General features: G+C 34.7%; 1 protein-coding gene across 2 annotated transcripts in view; it reads left to right on the forward strand.

The window, feature by feature from the left end:
* The first annotated feature begins 325 nt into the window (after nt 1-325).
* LOC113402072 (forkhead box protein K1) overlaps nt 326-21,962 on the forward strand; it is a 57,777-nt gene continuing 36,140 nt past the window's right edge. For both annotated transcript variants that reach the window (XM_064215738.1, XM_064215739.1), the window contains exon 1: nt 326-1,126. In XM_064215738.1, coding sequence (XP_064071808.1) covers nt 762-1,126 — 365 coding nt within the window. In that variant the 5' untranslated portion in view covers nt 326-761. The remainder of the gene's footprint in view (nt 1,127-21,962) is intronic.

Raw genomic sequence — 21,962 nt, forward strand, 5'->3', positions numbered from 1 at the left:
ATATTATGTTAAAAGTAAGTAATACATTAAAACTAAAAATATTTTTTGTGAGCATTGTCATAGTAAATAATAATGAACACCGTATATTTTGAAATTTGTACTCAAAATTGATTTTTAGGCTTTCTAAAATCTATATATTTTTATTATTAAACAATCAACTGTATAGAAATTATAAATTATTATATTGTTGATATTTCTTAACGAACAAACATGTTAAAATACCTTTTAATTGTTATTTTATTAATCGGTACTCGGGCGACAAACAGCAAATAAATTATGCGTTGAACGGAAAACATCGTTTTAGCCTTTTTTGTTGAGTCGCATAGATGGCGCTTCGAACTTGTAAACTGCGTATGGCGAACTGACGTTTTTGGTTATTTTTGTTCTCGCCTCGTGTTTACTTTAGTGTCTAATTTCGATCCAATTGCGAATATTTAGTTGTGCAATAGCATAAAGCCTTCAATTTCGGTCAAAGACGATTTTACTATACCGTATAGTATCGATCTGCGCTTCCCGACTAGATATATGTATACAGTTTTATCACGTGGTGGTGTGATTTATATAATTCTTGTTTACCGTACAAGTCGAAACTTTGCGCATGTGCGTCCCGTCAGTAACCTCAAATTGTAGAACGGACACGGATTCGGCAGGTACCGGATATCCGGGTCGTGGCACGGCGGTCTCGGGTTTGTGATGTGCTATCGCGGTGAGGGTGCGCGCCCCGCGTGTGGACGTTGGTGATATAGGTACACGCGCCTGACATGGCTCAGACTCAGATCTCGCGAAGCTCGGAGAGCGATGCCTGGGCGCTCCTTGCGCTCAAGTCAGCGCCCCCATCGCCTTCCAAGGTGCAGTGGGCGCAAGAGCCGGCTCCGATCGCGATCGCGCGGCTCGACGGTCGTGATTTCGAATATTTGATACGTCAGAAGAGGGTGATAATCGGACGAAACTCTAGCCGGGGTCAAGTGGACGTGAATATGGGACATTCGAGCTTTATATCACGCCGGCACCTCGAACTGTTTTACGACCACCCAGAGTTCTATTTGACGTGCAACAGCAAGAATGGCGTGCTTGTGGACGGGGTCTTCCAGCGGAAGGGAGCGGCCGCGATGTTGCTGCCAAAAAGGTCAGTACACTTTCCATAGATAAGCTAGAGGTCATTACGGCCTATTGCTAGTTAATGGCTTTGTTTGTAAACAAACTATTTGTTTATATATTTATGTCTACCCACCTGTTGTTATTTTTAATATTTAAACAAAGCCATTGTGTGCATATTGATTTATATGAATTTCTTATTCCAATACCTAATTTCAAGCTATAATAATAACATTGAGAGTGTAAATATATAGTAGTAGTGAATTCATAAATATTCTGCAATCAAATAACTTATTTTATAATGGCTGTGCGACAAACATACATTTATGCTAAAACTTATATTGGGTTTGCCGGCAATTGGTTTTATAATTAATTAATTACAATTATAACTGTTTATCAAATGCAAAAAGAATGTAAACAATGTAATAATGTTTAACAACAATAAATTAATCATTACAAAATGCCAAACTCAAAATGAAGAGATTACGAACAGACTTTGATCATTACAGGGTATAAGATTATAGTTACATGAGATTACAATTTTGAATTTGAGTTATTATCGTTAATTTATCTCTTACTATATTTTTATTATTTGATATGAATGCTTAAAACTATCTCTTTGTAAATTGATTTTAAAAGCCGACTCAACGTTTGCTTACTCATATCTTAAAATCAAAGCTTAGCATTGATAATGTGTTCAATCATTTTATATTGCAACATTATTTCAATATACTAAAACATTAAGTATGCATTAAATTTTAAGCTCTAAAAACACAGCAACCAAAAACAATATTACCTGATTAAAATATAATAAAACATAATATTTAAAAGACATCAAAGTGTTTCAATTTCTAAAAAAATAACATATATTTATAATGAATACATACTTTGTTTTGTAACAAAAAACACAATGAAAATAAAATAATTAAATGTTTTGACGCAAATCCTACAACAGTGATAAAAAATAAAAATAATTAAGATTAAAGTCATTCATAAAAGTATTGCTGATATGTGATCTTTGACTTCACATGGTTATATTATCGTGGAATTTGCGTTTTATCAATAGCGTCGGATCATGTTCAATAAATAACTATATAATCTAATATTTTGTTAATATAATTATATAATTCACCTATATGTTAAAGTTTACTTTATTTTTGTTAAACTACTATTGATAAACAAAATTATATAAATACATTACCTTAGTTTTAATTCACCAAGTTGGTGCTTTCTTATACATTCTTATTCGACATTTGTTATAACATGACCTAGTCAAGCACAGTCCTATGACATGCTTATAGAAATAAAACTTAACTTATCTAGTATTTTTAATAATTTTTTTCAATAAAAAGTTTCTACTAAGGTACATTTCTCACAGTAACATATACAAGTAACAAGTGAATGATGCAACATTATACAAACATTATCTTATTGAATGAGTGTTTTTGTATGTTACATTGTATGCATCACATTAAGTAGTTTTTTTTTAATTAAGATTAATATTAATTATTTTGTATTAGATGTTTTATATGATACACTGTAATACATGTTTTTTAATAATATTGGGTACATTATATCTCCCTTTATAGGGTTCCACAACAATCCTTACCGTGAAGTAATTTTGTAGTTAAATTATGAGGTAATACACTGGAATGGCTTCCACAAGACCTACCTACTACTTTGTTACATTTTATGATAATAGTAATGAACGTAATTGATAATTAATCGGGTAAAACAAATCTATTGGTACATTTTTTAAACAAATGTGACGTCATTCTGATGACTCTTTTATAGCGTTGCCTTCTAAGAAATTTCATAACAATCTTTATTATTTTATGATAGCAATATTTTGAAAACAAGTATTGACATGTATAAAGTTCTGATTCAAATTGTAGAATACAAAATAAAGTTTTTACGGATTGTCAGTGGTATTGTTTACTACACGTGCGCGATTTCTAAATTAGGTTTTTTGTACTAATATTGCTTAGTTTTACTAATATTTGTGTTGTCCTGCGTTATTACTTGTTGTGAGGTAAGTGTTTTTTTTAATAATTTAGTAGTTGGTGATGGAATCTGAGGAGCCCCCGGATGGGGGCGGAGGTGACTCCATAAGTCATGATTTTGTGATGTCTAGTGAATCTATAATCAGAGAAGACTCCAAAAAAGTTCTGAAGGCTGCCAAACGCTCTCAAACCGCTACAGAGAGTATTCTAAACAAACGGGATGCTTCCTCTCCCCCTAGCGCTTCGATTCAACATACATTCACACTCCCCGAATTTAGCGGTACTAAATTGAAGTATAACGACTCCGATCAAGGCCCTTTTATTGTCCACGCCTCACGAGTGGAACCCGACCCATCAGCTGGTTATACAATTAATTTACTTAAATTTGCTCAAATTATTTACAGAAATAAGGTCTCTGGTGTTATCAAGGGAGGAATTAAATCAGCAGGACGTAACCGTGTTGTTGTTGAATTTGAGAATGCTTCTTCTGCCAATAAATTCATTGACAGTCCATTGTTCCAGGAGCATAATTATAAAATAATTATCCCAGCTTTTCACATTACCCGAATGGGTATTGTGAAGCAAATTCCCATCGACTGGTCTATGGAGGAGTTTCTGAGTAGTATAGAATGCTCCACCCCAGGTTGCCGGGCTATAAAAGCAAGAAGGTTGAACCGAAAATCTGTTACTGACGATAAAACTGAATGGTTACCTACTCAAACAGTTGTTGTGACTTTTTTAGGTCAAACCTTGCCTGAGAGAATCTTTTGTTGTTACACTTCTCTTCCAGTAATCCTTTACTCCCTTCCCACTATCCAATGCAACAATTGCTGCCGCTTTGGGCACACTCAAGATAAATGCAGGTCCAAACCAAGGTGCTTTGTGTGTGCTCAACCTCATCATGGACGTTCCTGTAAAGTACCCCGTTGTGAGGCTACATGTCTGTCTTGCTCAGGTCCACATCTGGCTACTGACCTCAATTGCCCAGAACATATGAGACAGAAACAGATAAAAATTGTGATGTCAGAGGAAAATATCCCATACAATGAAGCCTCTCTCCGTTTTCGCCCTACCCGTCGCTCTTTTGCTGACTCCGCACGCTCTTCTCCGAACTCTATGTCCACTCCCACTCGCCCTACGATGAGCCCTCTCACTCCAATATATGAAATCTCCAGCCCTTTAATCCCTCCTGTTTCATCCCAACGGAAAACTGTTCTTCTCAACCAACGACCTCGCCCTCCCCTTAGTAAGGGATTCGATAAAGAAGCTCACTCTGCCCTAATTAGTTCTCCAAAATCTTCCCAACCTAATGGTTGTGCTCTTTTAACTTCAGATAATAATTCTAAACAAAATCTTGATTTATCCAATATTATCCAACTTTTGCTTTCTTTAATCGATATTATTACCAAACATAATATCAGTTTACCGTACATTGTCACTGAAAAACTTAATCAGTTCATTCCTAATTCTCTTAATAAAAATGGCGACAATTCTCCAATGGAATTGCAAGAGCATTAGACATAAAAAACATGAAATAATCTCTCTAATTACCTCCTACCATCCTCATATTTTGGCCATCTCGGAGACATGGTTAAAGCCGGGTTCTCGTTTTCGGATTCCTGGATATTCATGTCTCCGCGATGATCATGTTAGTGGATGGGATGGAAGTGCCCTTCTTCTTAAACAATCCCTTATCCATTCATTGATTCCTCTCCCTCACCACTCTCCCTCTTTTAATATTGTAGCCGTCAGGGCTATAAATACAACCTTCGTGTCAATTTATATTCCTTCTCCTAATTCTTCCATTATCTCTGAATTAAGCTCTATCCTCTTAACTCTTCCTATCCCTTTAGTTGTTGTAGGTGACTTCAACTGCCATCATACTATGTGGGGTTCCCTTCAGTGTGAGTACCCTTCTGCTCACCTCATTGATTTCTTTGATAATAATAACCTTTGCTTATTAAATGATGGCTCGCCTACTAGAAGAACTCCTCCATCTCAGAATCCCAGTTGTGTTGACTTGTCCTTAACGTCTCCCAATCTGGCCTCTCAGTGTAACTGGAAGGTATTATCCTGCTCATATGGTAGTGATCATCTCCCCATTCTTATCTCCTTATCCCATACTGTTCCTGTCTCGCCTATGCCATTTCCTCCTCTCTTAAAGTTTCGTATCTCGAAGGCTAAGTGGGCAGAATTTCAGCAATGCGTTACAAGCCAGACAGACCAATTTCCTGTAACAACTGTTGAAAACTTTTTACAAACTTATAATGATTTTATTTCTGCTTTATTAACTTCGGCCAATCAATTCATCCCAATTAAAAAGTCTCCTAAAGATTTCATACCTTCGCCCCCTTGGTGGGATTATGAATGCACGGAAATCATCCGCAAACGGGATGAGATGGAAGAGGTCTTTATGGAGTTTCCATCTTTAGAAAACTACTTAAATTTTCAAAGTACAAATGCCAAATCAAAAAGGGAATTATCCTTGAAGAAACGTAACGGCTGGTTTCGTTTCTGTGAGAGTCTTTCTCCCCGAACCCCTTTTTCACTTGTTTGGAAAAAAATTAAAAACTTCCGAGGTTCTTTCAGTGATAGTAATCCTGTTTCTAACGACCCTTCTGTCTGGCTCTATGATTTTTTGGATAGGCTGGCTCCACCTTTTGTTCCTCCTGAAAATTGTTTTCCTTCATCTTCCCCTTCTCCTCCTTCCTATGATCGAATGGATGATCCTTTTACATGTGATGAGCTTTGCTCTGTTTTAGACAATCTCCACGACTCCTCCCCTGGTATTGATGGTATTCCTTATTCCTTTTTAAAGAAATGTTCTGACTGTTCAAAATTAATTTTACTCTCTATTCTTAACAAAATTTATGAAACTGGGTTTGTTCCTGAGTCATGGAAACATCAAATCATCATTCCTATCCTTAAACCCCATAAAGATCCTAAAGACCCCTCCTCCTATCGTCCTATTGCCTTATCGTCAGTTCTGGCTAAAATTATGGAACACTTAATAAAAAATAGATTAGAATGGATTCTTGAAAACAGGAATATCTTGCCAAAATCACAGTTTGGGTTTAGAAAAGGTATGGGCACGATGGATAGCCTGAGCGTGTTCTCTTCGGAAATTCGCCTGGCCCTCTCAAGGGGTCACCATCTTGTTGGTGTCTTTCTTGACGTCACTTCAGCCTATGATAATGTTCTCCTCCCGCTACTCAGGCAGAAAATGCTCCAGCTGAGTCTTCCCGCGAGGATGATTAATATTATATGTAACCTTTTCATGCAACGTTATATTTCTGTTCGAGTCCAAGGTACTATGCATCCCCCAAGAATAGTATGGAAGGGGTTACCTCAGGGCTCAGTTTTAAGTCCCATTCTCTATAATTTATATACTTCTGAACTTGACTCTTCTTGTTCATCCGATTGTAACATATTACAATACGCAGATGATATAGCTCTATATTATGCCTCAGAATCTATCGACGATTGCTCTGTTCGCCTTAATTCTGCTATACAAAATCTTTATATCTGGCTAGATGATCATGGCTTATCTCTGTCTGGTCTCAAAAGCTCTGCAGTGGTGTTTTCCAGAAAAAGATTGATACCGGATGTTAATATTATTCTGGAAAATGAGACCATCCAAGTAAAAAATAACGTAAAATTTTTGGGGGTATACTTTGACTCTCGAATGACTGGCACGGTACATCTTAACTACATTAAGGAAAAATGTGAGCTTGGTGTAAATGTTTTGAGGTCTCTTTCGGGTGTGTGGTGGGGTGCTCATCCCTACACTCAGAAACTCCTTTATAACGCCATTGTTCGGAGTCATTTTGATTACGGGTCATTCTTGCTTGAACCATGTAATAAATCTGCTTTAGCCGAATGGGACAAAATTCAAGCTAAGTGTCTCCGCATCATTTGTGGTGCCATGAAGTCCTCTCCCATAAAAGCTCTCCAAGTAGAATGTCTCGACCCTCCCTTATTTCTTCGTAGACAATATCTTTGTGATAGATTCCTCTACAAAGCTGTTCAAAATTCTTGCCACCCATTACTTACTTCTCTTTGTCAACTTTCAAATTTTATTCCATCTTCAACTTATTGGACTCATAAAGAAGCTCCTTGTCTTTTCAAAAGTTATGAAAAATTTATTGCAGCATCTCCTCTTTTTCAATTTCCTGGTAATCCTTTGTTTGCTGTTCCTTTTGATGCACTTGTTTTTAGGCCCAATGTAATTACATATTTTGGTATTAATAAAGAAGATCCTGGAGCCAACGCTCGATTTAAAAACCTCTTAAATGAGCAGTTTCCCGGATGGCGAACTATGTTTACAGACGCCTCTAAACTATCTGCAGACGACCCTGTGGGTTCAGCGGTGTGGGTTCCTGTCATGAAGCTGACCCTAAGTTTTAAATGCTCTCCCAGGATATCTATTTTTTCTGGAGAAACAATAGCTATTTATGAAGCTGTATCCCTGGTAGAATCCCACAACCTTAATAAAACCATAATTTTCACTGATAGTCGCAGTTGTTTAGAGGATATTTTAAAATTTCCCTTACGTTCTAGAGATGTTCACCCAATTAACCTCAAAACTCGGGAAGTTCTTTATAAGTGTCACTGTGCTGGAATTGAAGTAGCCCTTGCATGGATTCCTGGCCACTCCGGGATTTCCGGCAATGAACAGGCTGATATATGTGCTAAGTGGTCTATTCGCAATGGTACGGAGACTTATGCTAACTGTTTTGCCCAAGATTTACGTTCTCTCGCTAAAATTGATCTGAATAAGCGCTGGAATGATGTATGGAACTTTACCCGTCATGTAAAAGGTAAATTTTATGGCAGTTTACAACCTGATATTCCATTAAAACCCTGGTTTTTTGAGTTTCGTAACTACTCTAAATTTTCTACTTCGACAATAATTCGATTGCGTCTTGGCCATAACTGCAGCCCTCATTTTCTATCAAAAATCAGGGTTCGGGACCACTCTTTGTGTGAATGTGGCCTTGATGAGGGTACCGTTGAACATATTTTCTTTGATTGCACCAGATTCCCTGTTTCACTGTATGATGTTCTTCCTCCTACTTTCCCTCGCCCTTTCAACATGTCCTGTATTTTGTCTTCTTCAGAAATCTCTATTATAACTATTTTATTTAAGTATATTGAAAGATATAACATTAAACTTTAAATAAGTTTAAGTACATATTATTTATATAAGTATATTTATGTAGGTAGTTTTATTATTTTATATCTTAGTTGGTGTTTGTGTTGATATACTGTGATGTCCTATTTGTTTTAGATCGTGATACTGGTCATTTGGCAGAACGAAAAAGTGCTGTTTTAAGCAACCACGTGTATTTTTCAACCCTGACACTGGCAGAATTGTCAACCTATTGACAGAAGCCATAAGCTTAATAATTAATAATAATTAAAATAGCAATATTTTAAGAACTAACTCGAAAATGTGCGCAGAACACGATCTGTATATATATACTTACCGTAAAGCACCTCAGTACTTTTGTTAATGGTTTGAAGGGTTACTACAGGCACGAGGGACAAAACATTTTAGTTCACATGGTCGGTGGCGCACTGCCTATGTAAAATTTGTTATGACGCCAATGTCTGGGCAGTAGTCAGCACTTACCGTCAGCTGGTTTATTTGCATACAGGTAGGCGACCTGTCCACAAAAATATTGTATTACCGTAAGTCGATTCTGAATATTACACGTGTTAGATTCGAACTGAGTACGATGATACATGAATATGAGATATAATTATTGTTAATTGTGATCTTTTTGTGTCGTGATTTATGTTTTTATTCAATCTCGGACTCGACGATGTCGGTCTAATTTATATCAAATAACCATTAGAGCAGCGTGGTCAAAGTATAGGCGGCCTTTGCCCAGTTGTGGGACGATTACGATGGTGATTGCTTGAATTCTGAAAAAAACGATTGAAAATAGTTTCCTTTGTAATTTTTTCGTTATTTGTTTAATAAATTGTTATCATTGTTTCCATGTGTAAAGGATAAAAATAAAACAAGGATAAATAATACGTAATAGGTATTTATTATACATAAATGAATCCATATTCCCTTTGGTCACGCAATAACTTATAAACGACTTTACCGATTTCATTCATCTTTTTTTTGGAAGTTTGTAATACTTTGTAGAAAGTTCTTACAGAAAGAAAAAGAGAGAAATTCGCAGGAAATTAGACATTTTGAAGAAAATTTAAGATTTTTATAGGACGCCTATTAGGAGTTTACATGGATTTTTTTAATAGAACATGCTTTAATAAAAATATATAACATTTGCGCCCGTGTGAGGCCGGGGCGGGTAGCTAGTATACTAGATATGATTAAATTACAGGAAAGTTTTCGACAAATACAACAGGATTATAGTGTTTGGTCTACATCTGAAGTTACATTATCCTCACTTGCTTGTAGCATTCGTTAAATACGAAATACATTAACGATTAAATTTTGAATGAGTACATACATTTAATAATATGTATTAATTACGCTTTAAACACCCTATTTACCCTCGACCCTCAGTTGGACACACTGAGGGTCGGATCCCAGTAGCTGATTCTAAGCGCGATATGTATAATATTCTTGGAAATTTTGCTGCTAAGAAATTATTTTTATTATAATTAATACAATACATTACAAAAATATATTTTCATGTAAAATAAATTTAAAGCTACTACCGAGAGGAGTCCGACAAAATCAGTAGTTACCAATACACGAAACATATGATGATTAAATACATTTAACTTGTTATTATACTATATGTATCTCAAATTTCAAACCGTGATATTCAATAAATAAATTATTATTGTTCTCTAAGATAGTACTTCTTACCCAAGGATTTGCACGCAACAAGTATGCTATCTCTATCCTAAAATCACGTTAATACGTTGTTAATCAGTCGCAGAAGGACATCAATCTTAGCTGATATTTATCATATTTTTAATATTTGCGCTTTGAATGCGTTAATTTATTTGTTACTAGGCCAACGAACTTTTAATTTGTCCGAACGAAACGTGTCGTGTATGATGACTTAGGACTCCAGGCTTTTTAATTACTTTTATTGATTTAGTTCAATAAGCATCTGTAGAAATGTGCCATCTTATAGTAAGCGGTCACATTTGTTACTGGCGTTATAAGAAACGAGATGGCCCATTGGTTAGAATGCGTGCATCTTAATCGATGATTTCGGGTTTAAACCCAGGCAAGCACCAATGAATTTTCATGTGTTTAATTTGTGTTTATAATTCATCTCATGCTCGGCGGTGGAGGAAAACATCGTGAGGAAACCCGCATGTGTCTAATTTCAACGAAATTCTGTCACATGTTTATTCCACCAACCTGCATTGGAGCAGCGTGGTGGAATAATTGTCCTGTAATTACGCTGGTTTATTTAAAAAAAACATTAGTAGTGCAAAGTATTGCTGTTTGCCGATAAAAGTGGTAATTTGTACCCACCACGACAGGCTTATATAATACGTTAACGTTACTGCCAAAAGAAGTTTTTTTTTTCTATATTGAATGTTATAAAAAAAGAACAAAGTACAGAATTTTTAAGCTTGTGTTGTATATCGTTGATTTAATTTCTGGCATGTTTTCTGTATACAGATAATAATTGTACCTGAAATATATATATATATATATATATATATATATACAGCCTCCTTAAATATTTAGCAAGTAAATTGTAAACATAGTCGTAAAACATAATAAATTATAAGTGAATCTAAGTGTTATCGGAGTAGGTCATTCAACTATTTGTCTAGTCTATATTGTTATTCGTGCAAAATGAGACTCTCATCCATGAGACGAAGGTTCACATTGCATTGATGTGATATATATATTTTAAGACTTATGTTATACGCATTGTCTCATTAAAAAGTCAAGATGCTTTTATTGCGTTGCAGAATTATTACTTTATAAATTAATTCGCTATCGCGTGTAATGCCTTGTATTCTAGATACTAAGTCTCGTCTAGTTCTAGACTTCTAGTATTTGTGTCACGCGCGATTTAAAGTACTCATATCTCGACTGTCCTTGTCCGACATAGAAATGTTCATATGTTTGCGACGATATGAAACCTTCTTAGTGTATTTACCTTGCTTTTTTTTATTATCTGTTATTGATTATTTTTTTGATAATATTACAAAGTAAATGTCATAATAGTATGCACGGAATTTTATTAAATTTGGTATAAATTTAGATTGTTTTTGTTTACCTGATTGGAGAATGAAAGTGTCTATGGTTATCAACCATAGACACTAGAATGAAAGTACTATTATTTATTATGTCAATGTATTATTATATATTATGTCCCTTGTGTATGTAATTGCGGCTTATCCCTCAAACCGGAACACGGCAATACAAAGTATTGATGTTAGCCGGTGGAATAACGGAAGAGTGTTGCACCCCGGCGGATACTGCCTACCACCGGTTATAGGCACATTGTTGTTGATAACATTTTGAGGCTCTGATCCATATATTATTTATATGTCTAGGTAGTGTTGTACTACTACAGAACTCAAACGAGCCTGCCTTTTTGTTTCGGTGAGCGACAGCTACGCTTGACACTCGCCAAACGTCATTTTACTTTGATAATGTGTGTTTACTTAGCGGCCTACTGTTGGCCAATATTTTTTTCGACACGTTCTCACCTTTAGACGTATAATAATCAAAAAGTTCTATATATATATCAAGTCGCTATCGAATTATATTTTTTTATTATTACACTTAACCTTCATGCATTTAGAATCACTGAAGTTTAATTGTAATACAATGGATGGGGCTGTTTCTCACGCTTCTTTCCCCCTCAACACTCAAACCTTGGACGATGCTTTATCGAGTTGAAGTCTCGGAAAATAGAAACCAGATCGAACCGGTTAAAGTAGTTTATTTTATTGGTCGCTTAAATTGCATGCCAGGGTACTGATGATACTGTTTTGATGTTTTGCGAATAGATGTATTTCTTAATTTGATGCAATTGATTTTCATTAATAATATAAACATAATTACTAAAACAGGCATTGTTATATGAATTGATCAAAAAAAAAAAAATTATAATAATAATTTTGTTTCATAAGCTTTTTTTGTCGTGTCTGCGAAAATCGTACAATTCATGTAGAATTTAAATATTGTATAAACGTTATATTTTGGATAAACAAATGAAATAAATTAGTGATTGCGCGTGATTTTTGAACCCGTTATCATCGGCAATCAATTCACTGGTCCATACAAACATTGACATGTATAAATTTATAAATATTAAAAATATTAATCTAAATAAATCGTTGATAATTGAACACATAGGTTATTCATGTGTATCTTGGCCGCGAGTAGTGGGGGCAGGCGGCACATGTTGACATCGTGGCTGTGACGAATCGCTTGTTTATGCGTCTGTCGCTTACGTAATACTTAGAACTGAGAGTTCGGATGTGCCATAGATATTTAACGACACTGACAGTGTGTAGTTATCGTAAAAACACTAGCTGCCCGCCCCGATTCGTCTGGTTGAAATAAGAATTTTATTTACTTTCCGAACGCAGCGCTACCTACCGACTGAAATACGTACAAAAAAAATCATCAAATCATTCCAATTGTTAAGGGGAGTTAAGTTAATATTTTTATATATAAAGATAAAATGTGTAATAATTGATTGCCTACATTGTAAGAAACATTTAGTTTTGTATATAAATGCACTGCCAACAAAGGTATAGATTAACCTTAATTTGTTGTACAATCGTAGAATTTATTACATAAGCGTACTGTTGTACATACATATGTATATATAATGTTATTTAATGTTATATGTATTGTTTCCGTTTAGGACTTGAATGCGTCTATATAAATCAATATTAAAACTAGCTGCTGTACAAATCATGTACGCGTGTAACGGCGGCAAGAATGCTAGCAGCATTTCAAGAAGAATAGATAAAAAGTTTGTATATGTTGGATCGTATTCTATTTCAGTTGAACGTCCGCGTCTTAAGACTACATGCCATTTCTAGAGAACTTTCTACTGAATCGTGTTAATCTGTGATACACTAGCGTATGTTTAGTTTAAAAACTCGTAGTATTTTACGATATGCCGGCATGTGATTTTTCATTGATTTCTTATCTCATTTGTTATAAAAATCGAGATAAACGATTGATTAACACGATAATGGTAAATTTGTTTAGGTTTTTTCTATTCTATTTTTAATCTATGACTTTTATATTTTTTTATATTAATGATATTTAATGTGATCAATTGCAAGTTACTAAAAAAAGTCTAAATCATATTTTTTAATATTACGGTAATATGTACGTCGTTTTAATGTAAATAATTACTGATATACAGATAAATGCTTGGTCAAACTTACACCTAATATTATGTTAGGTACAGTCTTAATTGAAAATAGAAACACAGGTACTTGGGAAATTATGAGGCAGCTTGTGGGATAATGACGTCACACCTTGGGTTGGACAATAGCTATGATACTAATAATTTAATTTCATTTGTGGATATAAATGTTACAAAAAGTTAATAAGAAACCCAGTAAAACTCCGGCAACGCACCTGCAAGCCCCCCGGTGTTGCAGATGTCCATGGGCGGTGGTAGTCACTTTCCATCAGGTTAGCCTCCTGCTCGTTTAAAAAAAAAAAAGTCGTGGTGTTTGAATAAAATATATAAGTAATAAAAAGTTTTGTAATCTCACTTAAAACATTTTTTTTAAGGACAACAGACAGGTTTATTATAATGAAACAAACAACGACGAGAATGATTTTCTTTAAAACTTCTTTTTGCAATTTTCTAGTCAAATTTAGCTTGATATTCTGCCAGTGTTCATGACTTGACTTGGATTTGTATATAAATTTTGTCAATATGTATTAATGCAAGTGTGTTCATATGTCCAAGAATGATGTAAGAATATATAATTGTGTTGAGTTCATTTGAGTAACCGAATATTTTATATAATATTTAAACGGCTGTCTATGAATTAAACTTTATTTTATTTATACTAAGTTTTTTATATAAAATCCGTCTCGGTTTAAGTTCTCGAATGGACCGAATCAAGGCAGAGATTGGTTGTTTCGTCTTTTTTAAAATGATTATCCATTCGTACAAATCGTAACAATATTGAGCTCGAACGTTAAGTGGAAATCAATACGAGCGGTTTATACAGCAATATCGCAGTGTGTACACGGCTTAATGTCAGTAACGCGTTGCGTAATGTAGTGTCATACATTTGTATAAACATGCTAACGTAATGCATTTGATCGAATAGGGGGTCATGTTTTTATTGAACTATTTCATATTAAAAACATTGTTATGATAAATTATTATCTGTGCGTAGTAGAATTGTATTGACAATGCCTATCCAAATATGGCATAGAAAAATTTTATAAAATTTTGCTTACGACTCTAGACTTGAATCTTGTTCGTTCGTGTTTGATTACTTCTAAAACGTAATAAGTCAATTATCGGCCAGTAATTTCCAATAGGAAAGACTGGATGCTATAATTTGAATTTAGAATTTGGTAAGCACTAAAAATGTATTTTGTACTCAACGGTATGTACGCGTGTGCTTGGCAGCATACATATATGTATGTAGATGTAACATAGTACTATATGTATAGTGAAACGATTCGTTTCCAATAAAGTTTTATATTGATGTTCAAATACGCATGTTTTGTTTTGACGCCGAAACCGATCGCGTTTATCGTCTTTTGAAGGTTAATTACTTTAATTTGCGACTTTAAAGACGTATCGAAATGAGTTCTAACTTATACGTTCAAGGTTAATTTTCTATTGGCACAAGTTTATTCTGGTACCATACAGGTCTAGCGACCCAGTAAACGTGTGTTTATGATAATGTTTTGTTAAGCCACCTGCGCCGGTAGTTAAATATTTATCATAAATGTTTCTTTTTAATAGATCATTTGTATTTTTTTTATTAGTAACTTATTACTTACAATTGCTATTCACGTATTAATAATTTTGATGTCTCTATCCAAAGGCCTTGGATCTAATAATAATATCGACATGACTAATAAAAATATTTACCATGAACAGGAATTGAACTCGCGATGTTTTAGCAGTCAATTGATTTGAAAATCATTGACGCAAGTAAAGTAAACCTAATTAATGTTGACTTTAAGAGCCTGATTTGATTAGACACTTGTAGGTCTTTATTTAGTTTTAATTTAAATACCCGATCCATATACTGCTTGTTCTAACGTGGATTCTACTGACGATCTAACAAGAAACTTAAAAGATTCTTTACGTGATTAAAACTGGTGGTAATTTACCTTCGCCCATAGACTCTTGCATAGATAGTAAATACCACTTAGGCCCTAAATGCGCTGGGAACTGGTATCTCAGGTGCTGCTGCCTGTCACACTGGCTCACTCATCCTTCGAGCAGGAAGCAGTAGTGTAAAGTTTAGTTGTATTGTAGTAGAATAACAAATGAGATTAAATGATATCCACCTGAGACGCTGGGACAAATCCCTGTCGGTTAAATATCAAATAATGTAGAATAAGAATGAACATTTAAATAAGATCATTAATTTGTCTTGATATTATTTGTATAGACAATTATTTTTATTTGGTTAAGTAAGCGAGGACTATCTATTGTTCTATACAAAAAATGACTGCGAGTTTTTAGTATAGTATCGAAAATCGTTGCACACATTGAGAGGTAATGTATTCGTATTTTTCGATACTTAATATTTCTATAAATTGCTCAGTGTTAGTAAAGCTATTCCGAATCCAGTTCTAACGGAGCAATTCTGTCTTTATCAATGGTTGATTTTATAAACTTAAATTTTTTAATATTTAATTTCTTTTTTTTTTTCATTGATTATTATACACATATTAATTACAGTAAATTACATTTTACAAACAATTTTTAACACCAAGTCGAGGAGAGCCTAACAATACAATACAGTTTATATTTTACTGGGTTATCTCTAAGAGATAGACATATACCATCGCGGCTTTTTTGAAGACGTTTTTAAGGTGTACAATACTGTAGTACATTATTTTGATATATCTCGTAGAGTTCAGCCAGCGTTTGCAATGTAAGCGAAAAAACATGTGTCTATTTACGACATCACATTAGAAACCTCTAAAATAATCGGAGTTTCTCTACTATATTGTGCATGTATTATACATATAAACCTCTTGAATCAATCTATCTATTTAAAAAAAGCCGCATCAAAATCTGTTGTGTAAATTTTAAGATAAAAAGCATACACAGCGACAGACAGCGGTAAGCGACTTTGTTTTATACTATGTAACGATTTTTTTATGATAATATAGAATTGATTGAAGATACATTTTTAAAAATAAAAAAGAAAAAATAATAATAAGTCATTGAAAAGGTCTAATTATAAATTCTTCATTCCGATGCTAAACATTGTCCTGATATCCCTGACTCGAAAACAATGAGTAGACTTCATAGATTTTCATTCGTCGCATTCATCGTCAGTAGTCATAACACCGAGTGGTAACGTTGCTAGCTGAACGTGTTCAGTTTAATCTCACTCTTATTCCCGTAGCGATAAGGCTCAGTGTACTCTCTGTAATCATATTCAATTACCGTATCGACCGCTCCTGTCTCTTACTATATGTTTATACTTGTGTTTGATGGGATATAACATAAATCGATTGTGTAGGCTGTACTAAAATGTTACGGAGATATATATTAGGTGAATAGAGACTCACTTTGGGTTCCTTTTTGTCTCTTGTCTGTCGAATAAAAATGGGGCCTACACCCTTGTGTTTCATGTTAAAGGGATATTTTTTTCAGAATTATTCGATCGACTGCTTATTTTAGTTTATGAATATAAATGAATTTATTCGTTATTATAAAACAGCAACCCACGTTGGGGTAATTTGGAGGCTTTTGCCCAGCAATGGGATATTTACAGACTTTAGTAAATCATATTAAAAATCTCTTTGATTGACACTACCCGGATCTGTTAAAATTGAAGATTCTACTGAGAAATGCGGGAAAGAAACTTTAAATATGAATTGTTTTTAATTTTTTTTTGCAAGGTATATCCCAAAATGTTGATCGTGTTTACGATTCTTCGTTCAGTCACATCGAAGGAAAATATATTAACAAACGTCAACCTGGCATCCACTTATCTAACTTCTCGTCTGATATTTCGGTCTGAGGCATGTAGTAATGATTTGGGCTCAGGTCCAAGGCGCCATCTTGTTTGGGAACCTGATCTTACTAGTCATGTGATAAGTATGACACTAACTGATTCTTGACTCATTAAATAACTACAATCTTTCTCTTCGGTCAACAGATTGTTTTGAAGTTCAACATTATAAGATTTAAGATTATTGAGCTGGTTTTAAAAAGAAAGAGTAGGTATTCCTGAAATCTGCTTTCAAACTAGTTCTTTTAGAATATTTGTGTTTATGAATTCATTCGTATTTTTCTTTCTAAGAGAAACTTTTGCATGTAAATATATATAACAATCACAGCTACGATGTTTCGGTATCTAATGCCCACTAGAACTGACCTATACCCTTTATGCAATGTATGTCCATTTGCAGAGGGACAGTAAGTGCGATGCTCCGAGCCGACCAGTAGAATGCAAGCTATTTGCTAAGTACACCACCGTTCACAGATTAGCTTCATGACACAAATCCGTTAAACCATTTGAACCCTTATACTGTGCTACAGTGTCTACAGTCGCTTGCAGGTGAGTATCGAATGTGGCAATTCTATTTGGTTTGGTGCGTGGGCGCCCCGCCTCAAGTCTTATCGGTTGTTAACAGGTACAGTTTATGGTCGAACATCTACATGTATCGTCGATAAGCATTATCAAAGATCGTACGAAAAACGTTTTTTATCACAATTGACGCTATTCAAACTGTGTTTTTACAAATTTTTTATCTCTTTAAATTTTTTTTTAAGATATTGTTTTGATCGTACCGTGATATGTATATAAGTATGTTAAAATAACATCGTATTTTGTTATTTATTTTAATGTTCTTCGGTTCTCTTTAATATGAATTGAAACTATAATATTTTACTATGTATCAGAAAATAAGCTTGTCATATTTATCAACGTTTTGCTTAAATATTTAATATTATACTCACATTGTAAAGATTTAAGCAGTTAGTCGGAACATATTCGCAAAGTCCCCAGCTGGCTCCCACAAAAAGATGAATCCGACGGTACTTTCGTCTCTTTATAAAGTAACATCGCTTCGGGAACGGCATTCCTCTTCGCATACTCAGCCTGAGCGCGATCCCAGCCAACATTTGCGATGTATAAAATTTTTCTTCCATATTTAGAAACTGTTTATAATTCATTTAAATACATGTAATGACAATTACATTAAATTATTCGATAATTAATCATTTAATTGTGGTTGTACGGATTTTTAATAATATATTTGTTTGGGTTTCGTCGTCATCTAATTTAGGTATTACTACGATAAAGGGGTAGAAAGGCGTTTTATACTATCCCGAAATAGTATTCTTAAAACATTTAGAAATCTTCACCGCAGAATAAGTGAGTACTTTCGTCGCCCTCTTAATATCGATGCAGCTGCCAAAAACACAACCTTTAAAAATATTTTGAATGTCAGTCTCAGTACACGACATTTTTATCCCAGAAAATTGAGTCTGACAAAGTCGTACCCGCTATCATCTCAAACAACGCTCGTCTGCGTCTTCGTAGTAATTTTTATCAAAATTACGACACGGTCGTTAACAATTGATTGTTTTCATACGTCTTGTAAGTTAACAACTCATCAGGTGTTCCGTGCGTGTGAAACGTCTTATCATGACCTAAATCTACCGTAAAAATCTATTTCTAGCTGATAACCTCAGTGATATTTTTTAAATGCATATGAAATTGATAAAGGTATTTCTCATGAGTTTTGTCCTCTACTTTCAAGTTGTCAATTTTGTTGAAAGAATATTTTAGTCTGTGAAGATTATAATTATGTTTATATTATTTTATTACATTTTGCGTTTTAAGTGCGACGTATTACATATACCAAATTATATGTTCTCAATGAATGGCGTATATAACTTTAAAAAAAAACCCTGTGTGTGTTAGAGTGCATATAGTGAAACGACAAATTTAGTTGTTTCTTGTATGATGTGAACCTGTTTCTCATTTAGTTGTAATCTATACTATACTAATATTATAAATTCGAAGGTAACTCTGTGTGTTATATATTCACGTTTTAATCGCTGAACCGATATGTATTAAATTTGGTATGGCCTGAGTCCCAGGAAAGGACATAGGCTACTTTTTTAATTTGACATCGAGGGGGTAAAAGGGGGGTTAAGTTAGGTAAAGTTTTATAAATTTTAAAACCGCAGGTTCACCTAGTTATACTTGAAATATTGAAAAAGTATAAAGATACTTATCCAGATATTATACTTTGCGAGTTTCGCGTATATCTTATGAAATACCAACAAAGGGATTAGTGATGCATTGTCATATCTCTAAGGAAAAGTTAGATCTGTTGAATGTACACGAAATTGAAAATACTTTCAAAGTTTTTAAATTCCGAGGTAACGCTTAAAGCGCTCTGAATATTGTGTGATTGATTTTAATTTGGAAGCGAACATGTGTTCTATGTAATGTTTTGTATTACCGTCGTTACGTTAGAAATTGCGACTATTTTTCGCTACCGACTGGCAACGCCTGCACTGCCGAAAATACAACACGTCCGTCAGCCGGCGTCGCGTGCGATGCGCCACCGGCTATTTTTGTATTCTCGCAGTTTATTTACTTAGGCTTTAATGACAAAGGCCTGTTTATATATTCGTGTCGACGGTTTTGCACTCTTGTAACACTTTGACGACAAAGTGCCGTAACAATGTTTCAGGTATAATATTCTCTGTGATGTATGTTGGGTTAAAGAGCCGAGGTTTAAGAGCCGAGATGGCCCAGTGGTTAGAACGCGTGCATCTTAACCGATGATTTCGGGCTCAAACCCAGGCAGGCACCACTGAATTTTCATGTGCTTAATTTGTGTTTATAATTCATCTCGTGCTCGGCAGTGAAGGAAAACATCGTGAGGAAACCTGCATGTGTCTAATTTCAACGAAATTCTGTCACATGTGTATTCCACCAACCCGCCTTGGAGCAGCGTTGTGGAATATGCTCCATACCTTCTCCTCAACGGGAGAGGAGGCCTTAGCCCAGCAGTGGGAAATTTACAGGCTGATTATGTTATGTTTATGTATGTTGGGTCTCAAGTCAAATAGATGTTCTATATGACTCCTCGATTCGACCTCGTAGATTCTTCTAGATTTTATCAAGCATTTCAAATTCTCAGATGAGGTTGTCATTACAGACATCGGTGATCAAATTTATACTTCTGTACTAATATTATAAATGCGAAAGGAACTCTGTCTGTTAGCTCTTCACGCTTAAACCGCTATACCGATCTAGATGAAATTTGGTTTGCTGATACTTTGAGTCTCAGTGGACTCAAGATACTTTTTTTTTATTCGCCCCACGCGGAGTAAAATGGCGGTGACGGTTTGTGTGGCTTTATATAAAGTTTTATAAATTAGACTGCTGATTCAGCAAGTAACCTAATAGGGGAAAATTTCCTTGGGAATGAATTAGGTCTGTTGAATGGATGGCGGAAATATTTTTGTATCATTCAACTATAATGATACAGAGAGATGCTAATAATATTTCGTTCGTGACCAAAATAATAAGTTTACTCGTCGTTTAATAGTGACGAATCGTTTGTCACCTTTGATATGCTGGGATTTTAATAAATTTATTCAAGAATCAATTTGAATGTTAATAAATAAATATAATAAATATAATAAATATTGAACAACATCACATACATTACTCTGATCCCAATGTAAGTAGCTAAAGCACTTGTGTTATGGAAAATCAGAAGTAACGACGGTACCACATACAGACCCAAGACAATATAGAAAATTAATGAACTTTTTCTACATCGACTCGGCCGGGAATCGGACCCGGGACCTCGGAGTGGCGTACCCATGAAAACCGGTGTACACCCTACTCAACTACGGAGGTCATCTCGGAGGTACGGAGGTAATTTTTTATTTTATTTACAATAAATACCCGCTCAGAATTGATATGTCGTTAACATATTTATTTATAAAATATAATAATATACCTTGACGGTGTTTTCAAATTAAATATTTAATATACGGTAGAATAGTTTCTGGCAATCATAATCGAACAATATAATATTTAATATTCTGATACACATCCTACATATGTGTAACGTTTTTAAGATATCGTTTACAATATATCGTATAAAAGGTTAAAAGGTCATCTTCGTTCATTCCTTGCCTGGTATTACACTCGCTCACTAACTTAAACTAGAATACAAAGTGGAATACTGTATGGTGGTGAAATAATTTATGAATGGTATCCGTCAAGGCGCGCCTGCTCTAAGCCTTACCGTCTGCAAAAATAAAGTATTATCTTAGTTAAAACGAAACTTATTTCCATGTAATTACAACAATAATATATAAATAACTTAATTGATAAAGGATTAAGAATGTATATATAAGGGTGTATACGGATGATATAACTATTTGGAAAATGATTTTGCTCTTCCGCCACAATTAAGAGGGGGGTTGTGTCTTCGATTAGTGCCAAACTACTCACTAAAAACCAGCGGTGCTTTCGCCATCGTAATAGGTCACCACGGGAGTCCTCAGGCATGCTACCGTGAAGCCCCGACGGCTGGCCTGCTTACTATACCTAGACGGTATCATAGGGTACTGAGAACATCCTCAGCCCCGCTTAGGCTCTTCGAAGCGTCTTCTTTCCTCAGTCATCTTCCTCCCGAGGCAATCGTACCTCCTGAAG

Source organism: Vanessa tameamea, chromosome 9 (assembly GCF_037043105.1).
Source record: "Vanessa tameamea isolate UH-Manoa-2023 chromosome 9, ilVanTame1 primary haplotype, whole genome shotgun sequence".
NCBI classification, from domain to species: domain Eukaryota; kingdom Metazoa; phylum Arthropoda; class Insecta; order Lepidoptera; family Nymphalidae; genus Vanessa; species Vanessa tameamea.